The following is a 15216-nucleotide window of genomic DNA, read 5'->3' on the forward strand; positions in this document are numbered from 1 at the left end:
TGGAGGCCTGGGAGAGGCCAGAAGGTGCCCCTCTCTTGCCCTGCAGCACTGGGGACAGTGCCCCCGGCCAGGCCAGATACTGCTTCCCCATCCTACCCCACTCCACGTTGGCACAGGGGAGATGGCCTGGTGTCTTCAGGTTGAGCCTTGGGATCAGGCTTCAGGCCCCTGGCAACCGTCCAACCCCACACTGTCATTTACAGATGGCCAAAGGGAGGCCCAGAGGAGGAAAAGGAACTTCCTCTCCAACGGCTCCCAGGCCATTCTCATCTCCACAGCAGACTGGGCTCCTTGTCTCCTTCACTGGGGGAGGAAGTGATTTCTTTAAGACCGTGTGACTTCTTCTCACAAGAGCGACTCCCCATTGCCCTCGGGACAGAGCCCAGCTCTTTAGCACTGCAAACAACATTCTTCATGATTGTCTATTCCCCATCCTCTCGCTCCTGCTCAACTTGAGATGCACTTTGGAACAATTCGCCATTCCCTGGGAACATTCTCTACCTCTGTACCTTCGCATGTGCTGTTCCCTCTGCCGGGAATGCCCTTACCGCTGTGCTCCAGTTAGCCTAGCCGACTCCCATTCACCCTTCTAATGTTCAGCTTAGCCCTCACCTGCTTTGTCTTGTCTGGGGTGGGTGGCCCTTCTCCGTGCCTCCGTCTGCTGGGTGCTGGTCGATGTCACATCAAGGTTGTTGGTTTTTCTACTGTGACTCCTAGAGGGCAGGGCTGGTCATGTTCACTAAGCAGTCCCCAGCACCCATCAGAATGCTCCAGGCCTGTGCTCAGTGAGTCACCACTGAAAGAACAAATGCCCTGGCAGCAGCCCTGTCTCCCAGACCAAGGTTCTCTTCCCATTTGACCAGCCCTGGGGTGTGTGTGTGTGTGTGTGTGTGTGTGTGTGTGTGTGTGTATTGGATTAGGGAGTTATTTCAAGGAATCCTTGATTCCATCTGGATCCTTATATTGCCTATGGACTGAAAAAATAATATGCCTTACAACTTACAGTATATGCTCTATTAGATTCCTCTGTGATGAATAAAACAGAAATAATCCACTTAAAGCCTGCCTTAAGTCTCTTGTGATTATGCGTGTTTTTCCTTTATTTGTACCTCAGGGGCATGCATTTTAATTGATCAGAGTCTTTGATTCATGACTTCTTGTCATCATTAGCCCATATATGGCCCAACTTTATTTTATTTTAGTCTTTTCTTTTATGGAAGTTTGTATGTAGTAGCACATATAAGGAATCTATTGCCCAATCCAAAACTAGATCATTACCAATCACTTACAAATTTATCTATATACTCCTCCCTCAGAGGGAACATTCTTTTGAATGTTGTGTTTATCATTCCTTTGCTCTTAGTTTTTTCAGTTTTATCGCATGAATGTACGTCTAAACAATAGGTTGTTTGTTTCTACTTGTTTCTGAACTTTGTTAGTCAATATGCATTTTCTCAATCAGTGGACACCTAAAAGGAGATCCCTACCATGTGGGGACCTGAGAAACTATCCCTGAAGTCCGAGGGCATCCTAACAGCCTGCATGTCCCACCGCAGGGGCATGGGTAATGAAGGATGATGCGTCCCCACGGTGGCTGCTAGGCAGCACCACAGCAAAGTGGTGGATGAATAATTAATGACACAGGGAAATGTTCACTCTGAATTACAAGAGGAAAAAGCAGGTTACAAAACTGTGGACACAGGATCATTCCAGTTTTGTGGAAAAAAGAAGAAAAGAAAAAACATGAGGCTCTATGGTTTGATAAACTTCTGGCGGATGTAAACATTATAAAAAAGTCCTGGGTTGTGGGATAATGAGTACTTATCGTCTTCTTCGGTTTATAAAAATATTTTTTCCAAATTAAATATATGTAATATGTATTCCATTTATAAACAGATGGATGATATGACAAGTCAAGCAGGGCAGAGCTCGTGTTTGGAGAGGCTGGGACTCTCTCCACTAGGCTCAGAGGTGGGGAGGATGCATATCACCTGCCAGGGGTCACGGGGAAGGCGAGGGTCCATGCCACACACTGGGCAAAGAGGGAGGGCAGGGAGAAGGTGGTGGATTTGCTGATAAACAAGTGTTGCCTCTGAGAGCAAAGAGTTCTGGAGAGGGGAGGGTGGGAGCTCTCCTGAAATGGGGGGCCTCCATTTTTTGCCCGATGGCTGCTTGACACGCTGGTGTAGCCATGGTCTCTCTTTCAACCTTCACGGTAAGCCTCTGAGGTCGACTTTGACCAATTGTTAACAGATGAGGAAACTGAGGCTCAGATGTTACAGGCTGAATAGTGACCCCCAAATCCATATGTTGAAGCCCCAATCCTTAATACATCAGAATTTGACTGTATTTGGAGATAGGTTCTTTAAAGAGGCCATTGCTTTAAAATGAGGTCATTAGGGTGGGCCCTAATCCAATGTGACGAGGGTCCTTGTAAAAAAAGGAGATTAGGACACAGACGCACGCAGGGGGAAGACCATGTGAAGACACAGGGAGAAGATGGCCATCTACCAGCCAAGGAGAGAAGCCTCAGAAGGAACCAACTCTGTTGACACCTTGGTCTTGGACTTTTAAGGTCCAGAATCATGAGAAAATAAATTTCTGTTGTTTAAGCTACCCAGTCTGCGGTATTTTACAGCAGCCCAAGCAAATTAATACAGATGGGTTGGCTGACTCGTCCAGGGTCACAAAGTTGTTAGGTGGAAGAGCTAGGATCCAGACTTGGGTCTGTCTAACCCTAACACCTGAGCTCTCGACCACTCCACTGTTAAGGAGGGCAGACACCAAGGTTTTCCTCTTTATGCGTGACTCGGGCTGTGTTTGGTGCTGGGTCCCAGTTCTGGCCAGCACCCTTGTCTCCTTGTGTTCTGGCAGTAGCTCCAGATCCCAAGGGCACCCACAGCCCTCCTCCTTCCTTGCTGCTTCTGTGGATGCAGCCCTGAGAAGGCCAGGACACTGGGCAGGGCCTTGGGGACATCTTTCCAGAGCCCGTTAAGGCCCGGGGCTCTTCTGAGTTAGCTCTGCAGTGGCTAACCCTGACTCTGAATCAGCCGCCAGGAAACTCTAAGGGGTCAGAACTCAGGGTCCCAGCTGCTACTTCACAGGTTCTTACCAGGAGGTAACACCTGTAGCCACGGCAAAGGGAGAATGTGTTTTACACCTTCTTGCTGGAGTTTGAGAGCAGCAAGGTGCCCCCTCCTCGGGCACCTGAATGCCAGGCCAGCCAGCTTCCTTGGGTGTAGACGCAGGGAGCCGGGAGCTGGAGAAGGACTCCCGGCCAAGTTCTTCATCGTCGGTGAAGGACCTGAGCCCCAGTGGGGAAGGGGCTGCCCAAGGACAGACACAAGGCCCGGGCCTGGAAGCCAGTCACCCTTCACCACCTGCTGAGCTGGGGCTGGCCCGGGAGAGCCCGCTTCTCCCCCAGGCCCTGGGCCCGCCCTCAGCTTCCGGGCTCTGCTGCCGGTGGTGGCAGGGGGCTGGCATACCTGAGAGGTTGGTGAGGGTCGTGATTGCATGGCAGTACTGTTCCAGTAGCATCCACACAGGCTGGTCTCTGGGTGCCTGGCTGGGCCCGGCCGCCTAGAGGACAGGAGAAATGAGGGTCAGGCCCTGGCCATACAGTGACAGCACATGTCTGCCTGTCCCCCACCCCACCCCGCCTCGTCCTGTCACTCATCCCTTACCCTCTATTGTACAGAGGAGAAAACAGAGGAGGGAGATGCCCAAGGCCACACAGCAGAACAGCAGCCTGGCCAGACCTGGAACCCTGAAAAGGCCTTAGAAGTGGTCTAGTGCATCTTGGCTCCCAAGGGAAGACTAATGCTCTGTCCATCCCTTGGCCCCCAAAGGTCTCTTCTTCCAGATGGGATGTGCCCCGTGTCCTTCTGTCACCAAAGCTGGGGTGGGGGTGTCCGCCAGCCCTTCGTTTCCCCAGCAAACATTTGTACTGTGCCTACTGTGTGTCAGGTCCTGGCTGGGGGACACGGTGTCCTCAGGGTAGTCCCCGGCCAGGTAGGGAGCCCCTAGGCTTGGAAGGTGCAGAAAAGAGGGGAGAAGAGTGGATGATTTGACTTTGTTTCCCTGTCACACAGGTAAACAGGCAGTTACAAATGTTAACACATGGGACTCCTAACTTGGACTTGGGAAGACAGGGGAGGCTTCCTGGAAGAGGTGGCACTTTGGGGGCAACCAGACAGATGAGTAGGGGAAAAGGAAGGAACCACTGTGCCAATGTGAGCACTTGCCAGGGAACAAACGTGATTGTTGCAACAACGGCAATTCCATCCAAAAGACAGAAACCATCTAGGATCCCATCTCCTGAAAAAATCATGAGGGAGTGCTGGATGTAGAGGGACAAAGTAGATGTGGTTATCTCTGCCCTTCAGGGGACCATCTTCTGGAGGGAAAGATGGATGGGTAATCAACTTGTTACAGTGTCTACAATTTGCTGAGAAGGAATAAGGTAGCATCACAGAGGAGGTCATGCTGATGTGGGCTTTGAAGGTTGAGTAGGAGTTTGCCCAGCTGATAAGGGTGGGGCCAGGAAAGGCATCCTAGATAGAGAGCAAAACACGTGCAAAGGCAGAGAGGCTGGGAAGTGCATGGTGTGAAACTGAACAAAAGCAATGCCCTCTAAAATTCTAACCCTTGTCTCCCATTCTTTCCAAGACCACCACTTCTCTTACCTTGTGGCCAGTGTGTGCGCACACGTGCACTTGTGCATGTGTATGCAAGATGACTTTTGCACATCCCCCCAACACCGATATTCCTAGTCCTGGGATTCTGGAAGGCACTGCCCCACTAGTGGGCAGCCCCTCCCCTTTCTCCTGCCTGTCAGATATTTCCATCCTGGCAGCTGGGTCAATGTTTGCCCCAGGATGTCCCCAGGACCAGAGCCCGACAGCCCTCAAACATCACGTTCCCCACGTCGGGCTCAGTCCATTTCCTGTGCTGGGGCTGGAGGCTGCATGCTCTGCCTCACCACGCCGGCCTGGAGCTCCTAATTAATGACCCCGCTCGGTCAGGTGGGAGAGCCGAGGACGGCACAGCCACCACTTACAGGCACTCACTGCACCTGGGTTCTGCCAACTGTCTCCACACGGCTGGAGGCAGGAGGAAGCGCTGGGAAGCAGAGGTGCTGTGTGTGAGATTAGTGTGTGTGCAAGGGGTATGTGTGTGGGGTGTGTATGTGTCTGTGTGGGGTGTGTGGTTGTGTGTGTGAGTAGTATGTGTATAGTGCGTGTAGTGTGTGTGCGTCTGGCTGCTGTGAGGGGCTTCCTGAGCCCTCAGCCGGGAGCTCTGGCCGCTTGGCCTGCAGGACAGACACTGGAGGCCATGGTTTTGCTGTTCACATACCCCAGGGCTGCCAGGAGCTCCCCAGCATCAGCTTCTTGGGCATCATGAAGGCCTGGCTGTCCAGAGAGCCACCTGCCAGGGGTGAGGTGGGCTGGGGAGGGGACACCCTGGGTTCTGGGAGTGTTCTGATGCCCCACCCTCAGCTGGGTCAGGAGAGTGTGGGCCCTAAGCCTAACCCATCCCCCTTTCCCATCCCCCTTCTCTTCGTTTGAGAAGCAGCTAGTACGATCTCTCTGGGGGCAGGGGGCAGGGCTGAGTTCCCAGTGAGCCACCAGCCTCTGGAAGTCACGGGAGAGGCAATGCTCAATGCAGAGGCGTGTGGTGTTGATGGTGGGCTCGGACCAACCAGACTCTGCATCTTAGATGCAAGCTCCTCTTCTCAAAGCCCCCAGTGGCCACACTGTGGCCCCATCACTCAGGCATCTCATGTTCAACTTTGGGAGGGTCTGAACACTTGGCTCTGAGCTCATGGACAGGGGCGGCCGGGCATCCTCCGCCAGGACTCAGGCACTGTGGGGCTCTCCTTGTATCAGTCGCTGCCATCTGAGGCCGTGGCTGAGTCTCCTTGCTGAGCAAAGCAGGGGGCACTGGCTGCCATGCTCAGTATTGATGTGTGCTGTTCAAGCCTGGGCAAAATGGGCGAGCAGATCAGAAGTGGTTTTGGAATAATTTCCAAGTCTGGGCTCCGTCTCCAACTCCTTCTCCACTGGTCGAATAAGCTGGCAAAGCCAAAGATGTTCATTCTCTTCAAGGGGGCTGGTTGGGCGGATTTGACTCAGTTCAAACCTGCAACATACCCTGGAGGTGCCCATTTTGGACAGAGCCGCTGCTGCTAATGGTGGTGGGTGTGTGGGGGAGAGGCGGGCAGGGAGGAGGAAGGAGAGACCGGTGCCCCCAGAAAGCCCACGGCGGGCCAGGGAAAGCAGAGACACAGTCATGAATAATTATCCCCAAGGCCTGGGTGATGAGCTCTCAGAGGCAGCAGACTGCAGACATGCCCATGTTCAGGGCTCTGGGGATGTTGCTTCTTAGCTCTGTGGCCTTGGCCAAGTTACTTAACTTTTTTGAGCCTTGGCCTCCGCCTTTAAAATGGGGATAATACAAACCCCATGGGGCTTTGGTGTGCGTTAAACAAATTACTGACTGTCAAGAGCTGGTACATAGAAGACACGTGTTATCTGGTGGCTCTTGTCAAGGACTTTAGGAGGGGTACAGTTAGGGAGCTCAGCAATGGGGGGTTCAAACCTCATTTGGGGAGTCCCACAGCCCAGTTCAAGCCCTTCTCCTCTAGAAAAGCCTCTTAGAAACCCCATGTTCTGCCTTCCAAGCTCTGCAGCCAGCGTGGCTCCCCACCTCAGCCCTCAGCACCCCTCCCGTGTACAGTGGCCCCTGAAGACGCACCTGCACCTCCCTCACCGGGCTCACTGCTCAGCAGTGCTCAGTGGATGCTGGGTGAGAAAACTGCGCATGGAAGCTGAGTCCAAGAGGACGGAAGGACTTGGTCCAAGGTAGGATGAAGGGTAAGAAGAGCAGAAAGAAATTCCAGGGGCAGGAGCTGAGCGAGCAAAGGCTCGGAGGCAGGGAAGCACAGGGCCTGCTCAGGAAGCAGCAAGCCTCTGGTTTGGGGATGCTATTAAGAGGACAGAGGGTGAGAAAGAGGCTTCTTGGATGTGAAGTCAGCATTTACTATGTGCTAGACACAGCTCTAAATGCTTCAGGGCAGCCCATTTAATCCTCACAACAGCCTCTGAGGTGGCTGTGAATGACCCCATTTTACAGGTCAGGAAACTGAGGCCCAGAGAAGCGAAGTCACCTCCCAAGGCCACACAGCGGGTAAGGGGCTGAGGCAGGACTGTTCAGACAGACAGTCTGGTAGGTTACAAGTTGGTCAGATATACACTGAAGAGCTGGTCCTGTGTGAGGGGGTGAAAGCCTGTGGTCCGCAGATGCTGGGAGGACCCCAGCTCCAAAAAAGGGTGAGTCAGAAGCAGCTCTCACCAGTGGAGTAGGGGCCTGTGGGCAGAGAGCTAGGTCATGGGAGGAGGGGAGGGAGACCCAGCCAGCCCGGCAGGGCCTTGCTCAAGGGAGACAAGAAGTGTGGCTTCTAGAACTGACTCTGAGCCACCTGAAGACCCCATTATCTCTCTTTTGTGGGGGACACCTTGGACTTCTGTACTGATCAGCTCTTGGCTGTCATAGGGGCAGAGAGCTGCCCCACCTCAGCCCCGCCCCATGAGGCTACAGGCTGCTGGAGCTCAGGGCCCACATCTGTCTGCTTCACATCTGGGTCCCCAGTTCCCAGTCCAGAGCCTGGCATGTAGCAGGTGCTCAATAAATGTTTGTTTGGATGAGACCATGGCCCCCTCAGCCAGGGAGCGCTGCACCCCTACCTCCAATTCTGGGAACTCAGTTCTGGGCTCTTCCTGCTTGTCAGGTAGCCTTCTTTCTGAATTTTCCCGTTGAGGACGGCCCGGGTCCAGCCGCTGTGTGCCTGGAGTTGCAAGCCCTCCCTTATACAGGGCAAGGGAGAGGCCCTGGCAGGGGAGCCAAGACAAGAGAGCCAGCTGCTCTTCCTCCACCTTGAGCCCTGTCCAGGCAGAACCTGGGGCCCAGGCGCCAGGCGGGCCTCAAAGGTGCCACCTCCCTGGAGCCGGGGGTCTGGCCCAGCCTCGTGCTCCCTCCTGGCTTGGCGACAAAGCTTCCTCTAAATTTAGCTGCTGGTCTAAGCCTGTGAGATTTGGGACCACAGGTCCTGCGGCCAGGCTGCCAGTAACTGGACAGGAAAGGGGTGAGCTCCCTCCCTGCCTTCTCCCTCTCCGCCCAAGGTCAGAGAGGACTCCTCTGGAGGGGGAGGGTTCCTCCCCAGTGTTTTCTTTCATTCACTGGTCTCACTGAGCCTGAGCCAGGAACAGAGGAAGGAGAAACTCATGCCCTACCCCGGGGAAGGAGGAAGAGATGGGGACACTGAAGACGGGGTATGGGGAGGAGGGAAGGAGGGGGAGGAGAAAGGGGAGAGAGGGCAGGATGGAGAAAGGAGAGGAGGAGGAGTAGAGGGGGAAGGAGGGGCAGAAGAGAGGGAGGAAAGGTGGGGGGACGGGGCGTGAGGAGGCAGAGTCTGGGCCCTGAGCAGACACAGGGGAGACAGTACTGGAGCTGCGGCTGGCTGAGGCAGAGGGTGAGGGACTGGCAGTCAGATGAAGGAAGTCGTTAATTGTTTTCTGGAGTATCCGAGCAGGCTTCCTGGAAGGGGAGACTTTTTAGATGCTCAGTTCTAACTTATTAGCTGCCGGGACCTTGACTGAGGGCCCCAAGAGCCCGCAGCAGCTTTCCATAGGGCTCTCCCTACCCTGAGTGTTCCAGCAGGTCCCCCTTTCTAAGATGTCCCACTCTCCCATCTAGTCTGAATCCAGCCACCAACTTGCTTGGAGAAACTTCCAGGTCTTTCCTCGGCATGTGTTCTCTCTCATCTCTGAAAGCCTGTGGCTCCCTCTAGCCTCTGTCTCTCTTCTCTGACCTGTGCCAAGCCCTGGGTCCTGCATACAGATGTCTGAGGGAGCAAGGGGGGAGGGAAGGCAGGAGCTGGCCTGCAAGAGGTCCTATAACAGGTCACTAGGCCTAAAATTATCTCCTTAATGATCAACTCATCTAATATCCAGTTTGCCTAAAAGTCACCTCTTTCTGATTTGTTTTGGCATCTGAGTGTCTTACACTTTCGTGAAGGGAAGGGAATATGGAGTCAGGCTGCCTGGTTTGAATCCTGGCCCTGCTACTACCAGATGAGTGACCTTGGGCACATGAGCTTTCCTTAGCTTCTTCATCTGTCAAATGGGGATATTGATGGTCTTATGCCCTAGGGTGGTTGTGAAGCTTAAAACAGGTAATGTGTGTCAGAGCTTAGAACAGTACCAAGCATGTGGTAAGTCCTGTGTAGATACTAAACAGAATAAACAAAATAAGCTTATTGGATAATATATCCCTCCCTCCGGCAGATTTGAAATGATATCTTAAAAAATTAGGATTGAGTAAAGTGACTTACGACTGACTGAGGAGGCCTCAAAATGCTTAAAATTAGATAAAGTAGAAAATGACAGCTAAGAGAATACAGAATAGTCCCATAATTCATAAAGTGCTGCAAATCTGAGACTTACTAGGAATACGAAATTAAATAGGCAGACAAACTGGTTTTTAAAAAAAATACTTGGGGCTTCCCTGGTGGCGCAGTGGTTGAGAATCTGCCTGCCAATGCAGGGGACACGGGTTCGAGCCCTGGTCTGGGAAGATCCCACATGCCGCGGAGCAACTGGGCCCATGAGCCACAACTGCTGAGCCTGCGCGTCTGGAGCCTGTGCTCCGCGGCAAGAGAGGCCGCGGTGGTGAGAGGCCCGCGCACCGCGATGAAGAGTGGCCCCCGCTTGCCGCAGCTAGAGAAAGCCCTCGCACAGAAACGAAGACCCAACACAGCCAAAATAAATAAATAAATAAATAAATAATAATTAAAATTTTTTTAAAAATACTAAAACATCAACAAAATGGCAAAAACAGAGAGACTAAATTAGCTGATTAGGTTAGAAAACACTCAGAGAGTAGTTAAATTTGGGGGAAGAGTTATTAGATGAATTAGCTTCTGGTAAATGGCCCTTGAGTCCCCTGCCCCCAACCCTCCACAGACCCCGGGTGTGTGTGCAGGGCCCTGGCCTTGGTCTTGGGGAGAGCTGTGCAGGTTAGGGAGGGTCCAGGCTTCTGGAATTTGGGCCTTCCCTCTTTGTTGAGCCTTCTCAGGACAGACAGCCCCACCAGAAGCAAGAACCTGGGGCAAGAGACCACAGAAGTGCTGTCCTAAGGCCCTGGGGGGAAGCACCTTGTTGCTCAAAGGTCCGAGGGGTTGGACCCAGACAAGACTTCTTGGGGTCTTCACAGAGGGGGAGGCAAGGTTAGAATCAAGGGGTTTGGAATCCAGCAGCCATACTTCTTAGCCTTACTCAACCTGCATTTCCGTCTGTAAATAACTGTCCCAACCTTCCCAGTGTTTTAGTAAAGGGCTTAGCATGGCACCCGGTGCCCAAGAAGCCTGAATGATTTCAGCACTGCTTCCCAAAGTAGCTTCTCAAAGGCCTCGGAGGGCAACTGGTAGCAGCAGGGTCAAGGCTTGGCTCCTCCAGGCTCTTGCAGTGTGGGCTGACCCAGGCTGTCCTCCCCACTCAACCACCAGCTGGAATTTTCACAATTGCACTTTAGATCAGGCCCCTCCCCAGCTTAGCGAGCCCTGAGCTCCCTGTGCCCTTGGGATAGAAATCAGATCCCACCAGGACCCACCATGCCCCCTGGAGCCTCACACCATCTCTTCTCAGGGTTGGGACTCTGGAGCCTTCCTCCCAGCTTGCTCTTCCCTCAGCCCCCCTCTAGGACCACCCCATCTCCATCCCTGCCATCCTGCCCACCTCCCCCCAGACTTCCTCCCAATCCTGGCAGAGGCTCTTATACCTGCACACACCTGTTCTCAGTTCCCATGACCAGAGTCTGTACATACACACTTAATTCTTAGCCGTTGTTTTCTTCAGCCAGTGGCTTCTTTAGGCTATCAACTTCATAGGGCAGGGGCCATGGGCTGGTGTTTTCACCCTTATGTCTTTACCATGCATGATCCTCCTTAAATACTGGTTGAATTAAGTATTATTGAATAAATGAGAGGGCTGGAGGCCAGACCCTCATGGATCGCCTTCCTTCCCCACCACCCGCTCCAGGTCACTTACTCTCTTTTCATAGAGAGCAGAAATCTCAGAATAGTTGGACAAGGACCCAGAAATAAATCCCATTACCACGAAGACCCAAAGCAAGGAAGCCTGCGCTTTGGGGCTAGAGAGACCACGGTCCTCTGTAGCTGGTTACGTGCTGAGTAACTTTGGGTGAGTAACTAGTCTAGTCTTGGGCCATCCGGGGAGCTAGGGGCAGGGCCTGGGCTGACTCTAAGGGGAGAGCAGACTGTTGCCTCGGAGGTTGCCAGTTCTGACGTCCCCGGGACCCAGGGTACCCTCCCACAGACCCTTCAACCTGGCCAGGCTCTTCAGCAGCAACCAGAAACCCTCTCCGTCTAACCAGCTTGGGTGGTGGGCATCATGGCCCCCAGAGGGGGACGGCTGAGGGGCCACCCTGGCCCTAACACCAACTGTCTTGAAGGCACCTATCCCGGGAACAAGTGCCAGGGGGCAAAAAGAGCTCAGAGCCCAAAACATCGGGAGTGGGAGGTGGGGAGGAGGGGGTGGTAGTGAACCCACTCCACAGCCTCCACCCATCCCTGCAATGTCGTTAAAAGGACCTGGCAGGTCTAGGGGCCATCTGCCCATCGGGGCACTGACCACACCTCAGCATGGTGCCCACTCCTCTCCTCCACCTGACCAGACCCCCTGGGAGGGCAGGGCCCCTAGTGCCTTCATCTCTGCTTACTCTGTGCCTGGCACAGTGCTCAGAGCTTTACCTGTACTATCTCAACTATTCCTCATGACAACCGTATTCAGTAAGCACCAAAATCATCCTCATTTTACCCAGGAGGAAACTGAGGCTGGGGAAATCTGAGTAGCCTGTCCAAGGTCACACACTAAGCAGCAAAGCAGGGATTTGATCAGGTCTGTCTGCAAAGCCACTTTGCCACAGACAGTGGACGCTCACTACCTATCTGTTGAATGAGTGTTGAACAAAGGAGTCCTCTGTGTACACATGGGGATGGGGCCAGGCCTCCTGACCTCCAGCCTGGCTCTGTCCCTTGCACTGCATGGCCTCTGAAGCCTTTTAGTGTCGTGGCTCTTCATGAAAAGTGTGGCCTAGGACAGGTCACCCTCCCTCCCCAAGCCTCAGTTTCCCCATCTGTAAAATGGGGAGAGGGTAAGAGGTAGATTCCTCCCACATCCGTTTCTGGAAATCACCCTCTCCTAGCCTCACCCCCACTTCTTCGGCTCTTTCTGTACAGCTCCTCTCCATCCCGTCACCCTCAGCTCCTACCTGCAGACCCTGACTCTGGCCATTGGGCACACCCACAGCTTTGAGAAACCCCTGGCAAGGCTGGTTCCCCCAAGTGCCCCCTCTGCCCCATTGCTCATTTGATACTGAGGGCTGCCTGGTTTCAGTCACTGAGACAAGTGTGGGGACCGGGCTGCAGGAGATGGGGGACAGCTTTCTGGGGGTCCCTTGTGGGGAAGGGCCAGAACTGGGATGGGGTGAGGAAGGGACTTGAGGCTCCTGCAGGGGAGACGGAGCAGGATCTATGCGGGAGGTGACAGAGTGGACAGGGGACAGGAAATTTCTGGACCCGAGGAAGGGCATGTCCTAGACACTAGGGCGTCCCCCAGAATGCTCTGCTCATCCACAAGGGCTTCCAGGTCCCATCCTAGCTGGTGTGAAGAGTTTCATCTTCCCTCCACTTGCCCCCTCATCCAGGCAGGACATCTCCATCCCATCACCGGACACAGGGATCCCCAACCCCACCCCGGCCACCAAGCCCTAAGACCTCCTCCATCCAACTCCTAACAGGGCTAAGTGAAACCGAGCCCAGTAACTGAGCAGTGAGACCCCCTACCGCCTCGCAGTCAGGAGAGCACGGGGCTCCAGCTCCCGACGCCCCGACCCCGCGAACAGATCCCCCCCGCCCCGCGCCTCCCCGCCCGCCACCACTCCCCGCCCGCCACCACTCCCCGCACTTACTCTGAGCAGCGGCGGCAGGAGGCAGAGCAGGCAGAGGAGCGGGTGCGGGGCGTGGAGAAGGCGCGGAGGCCCCGCGGGACCCCCCATGCCCTCAGCGGCTGCGGACCCCAGCGCACCTCAGAGCACAGCGGTCCCACCCTCCCCCGCCCTTCCCCGCCCTCCCCCGCCCCAGGCTAGGGCTGTGTGGGCCTCTCCCTGCCCAACGCACCAGGCTGCCAAGGTATGGCCCTGGGCACGGGAAGAGGGGGTATTCTTCCCCTTCCACGCTCCGCAGTGACACCGCCCCACGGCCCGCCGCCTCCAGGTTATTTATAGCGGTGCTGGGCAGCAACTTCTGCCCAGGCAGCCGGAGAGACCAGACTCTGCTTCCAGTCTGCAGAGAAGGGGTTAATGCCTTTTACCAGCCTGCCACCTTTGCCAGGGCTGTAGCTGCCCACGCTGGGGAGAGAGGAATTGAGAAAGGGAGGCGGGGGTCTTTGTGGTTTTGGCAGAGCACAGAGTGGGCTGGGCGGATCTCATCCCCACCAGGCTTCCCAGCCCTGCTGGCATCTTCTAATTGTCTGGGGAGCTCTTACCACACACCACTGCCCACTGGGACAATCGAAATTTGAACGTGGAGGCCAGATTAAATAATAGTTCTGTGTTAGTGTTCAACTTCTCGATTTTGATAACTGCCCTATCCACAGGTAAGAGAAAATTCTTGTTCTTAGGGAGTAATATTTAGGGCTAAAGGGATACCATATCTCTAACTTATTTTCAAAGGGTTCAGAAATACACACACATACACAAATACACATATAGAGAGAAAGAGAACAATAAAACAAATGAGGTAAAATGTAAATAATTGGTAAATGTAGGCAAAGAGTACGTGGGTATACTTTGGATCATTCTTCCAACTTTTCTGTAAATTTGAAATAAAATGCTAAAAAATCATATTCAACAACAACAACAACAACAAAGGAACAATGACAACAAATGCAGCAATGCCAGACCCCACCCAGAGCTTCTGATGATACAGGCTGGGGCAGGGCCCAGGCATTGATATGTTTTAGTAAATTTCACAGGGATCCTGATATCAGGCAGGGCTGAGCAGTGCTGGTCTCAGATGGGGACAGGTCCAGCCTAGGGCTGGGTCAGGGCTCAGGAGGTGAGGATTCTGGGAACCACTGAAGAAGGCTGTGGAACTGTTCTAACAGGTGGGCCTGGTGCACAGCGTTTAAAAGCTTAAGCAGCAATTCCAATGTTATTAGGATCTGAGGGGAAAGCATTTGAGGAATGTGATTAGTGAGGCACTGAGCTTTTCCTGGAGGGTGCAGACGAGGTGGGTACAGCCCAAGTTCAAGAAACTTAGACACTCTGTTTACTCTGGTCTCTGCCTGGGATACTTTTCTGTCCCTCAGGTCTTCTCCTCCACCTGCTTCCTCCAGGCAGCCCTTCCTGACTGTACCAGCTCCCACATTGGCCTGCCCTGAAATCTCGGGGCCTAAATCTGAGCCCCTGGATTCTCCTCGATGTGGACTGTTCTCTTATGGCCCCTTGGATGAGGCTGGCCTCCACGCAGCTTGGTTGGGAGGCAGGGGAGGCACTTCTTTTTATTTGTTCCTCCCTTTCTCCTCTGTTGCACAGAGCCTAGCTCCAATGGTGCAGGGGCATTTTTATGGGGAGATCAAAGGAAGAGTTGACCAGATCTCCCCATTCATCTGAAGGTGACAGGGTAGAAACCCCTGAGACAGGATATGGCTTTACTGGACCCAGTCAGATGGGCTTGCTCAGAGAGGGCTCCTGGTAGGAGATAACCACTCAGTCAGACTTTGATTGAAGGGTGGGTAGCCTCAGAGCTGATGGGTCATCATGAGGTTCAACAGTTCTTTTCAGCACGTGTTACTGGAGCATCTTCATCACAATGGGTGCTGTTAAGCAGAGAGCAGAGGCTCCGACCTTGAGGCCAGCCTCATTGCCTGTGAAGAGAGTGCCAGCAGAGGGTAGGGGTGTGGACCCTGTGAGATCTGGGCCTGAATAACTGTGATGGGAGCTGTCCGATAGTACAAGGTGCGGGACAGCTCAGGGAGTGAGGTGGGGACTCTGGGGGAAAGGCACTACAGGAGCTCCTTGAATGATTTAAACAGATGGAGAAGGGAGAGATCTTTCCTCCAGATGGAGGAGTTGGGG

At 53.8% G+C, this 15216-nt stretch overlaps 1 protein-coding gene across 1 annotated transcript in view; it reads right to left on the reverse strand.

The window, feature by feature from the left end:
* The window catches only part of CRHR2 (corticotropin releasing hormone receptor 2), a 44075-nt gene extending 30933 nt beyond the window's left edge, over nt 1-13142 (reverse strand). The window contains exons 1-2 of the mRNA XM_061197882.1: nt 13048-13142; nt 3486-3579 (exon numbers count right to left, since the gene is read on the reverse strand). Of these exons, the coding sequence (XP_061053865.1) occupies nt 3486-3579; nt 13048-13134 (181 nt within the window). The 5' untranslated portion in view covers nt 13135-13142. The remainder of the gene's footprint in view (nt 1-3485; nt 3580-13047) is intronic.
* Between the last annotated feature and the right edge of the window lie 2074 nt (nt 13143-15216).

The sequence above is a fragment of the Eubalaena glacialis genome, chromosome 8 (genome assembly GCF_028564815.1).
Source record: "Eubalaena glacialis isolate mEubGla1 chromosome 8, mEubGla1.1.hap2.+ XY, whole genome shotgun sequence".
Taxonomy (NCBI): domain Eukaryota; kingdom Metazoa; phylum Chordata; class Mammalia; order Artiodactyla; family Balaenidae; genus Eubalaena; species Eubalaena glacialis.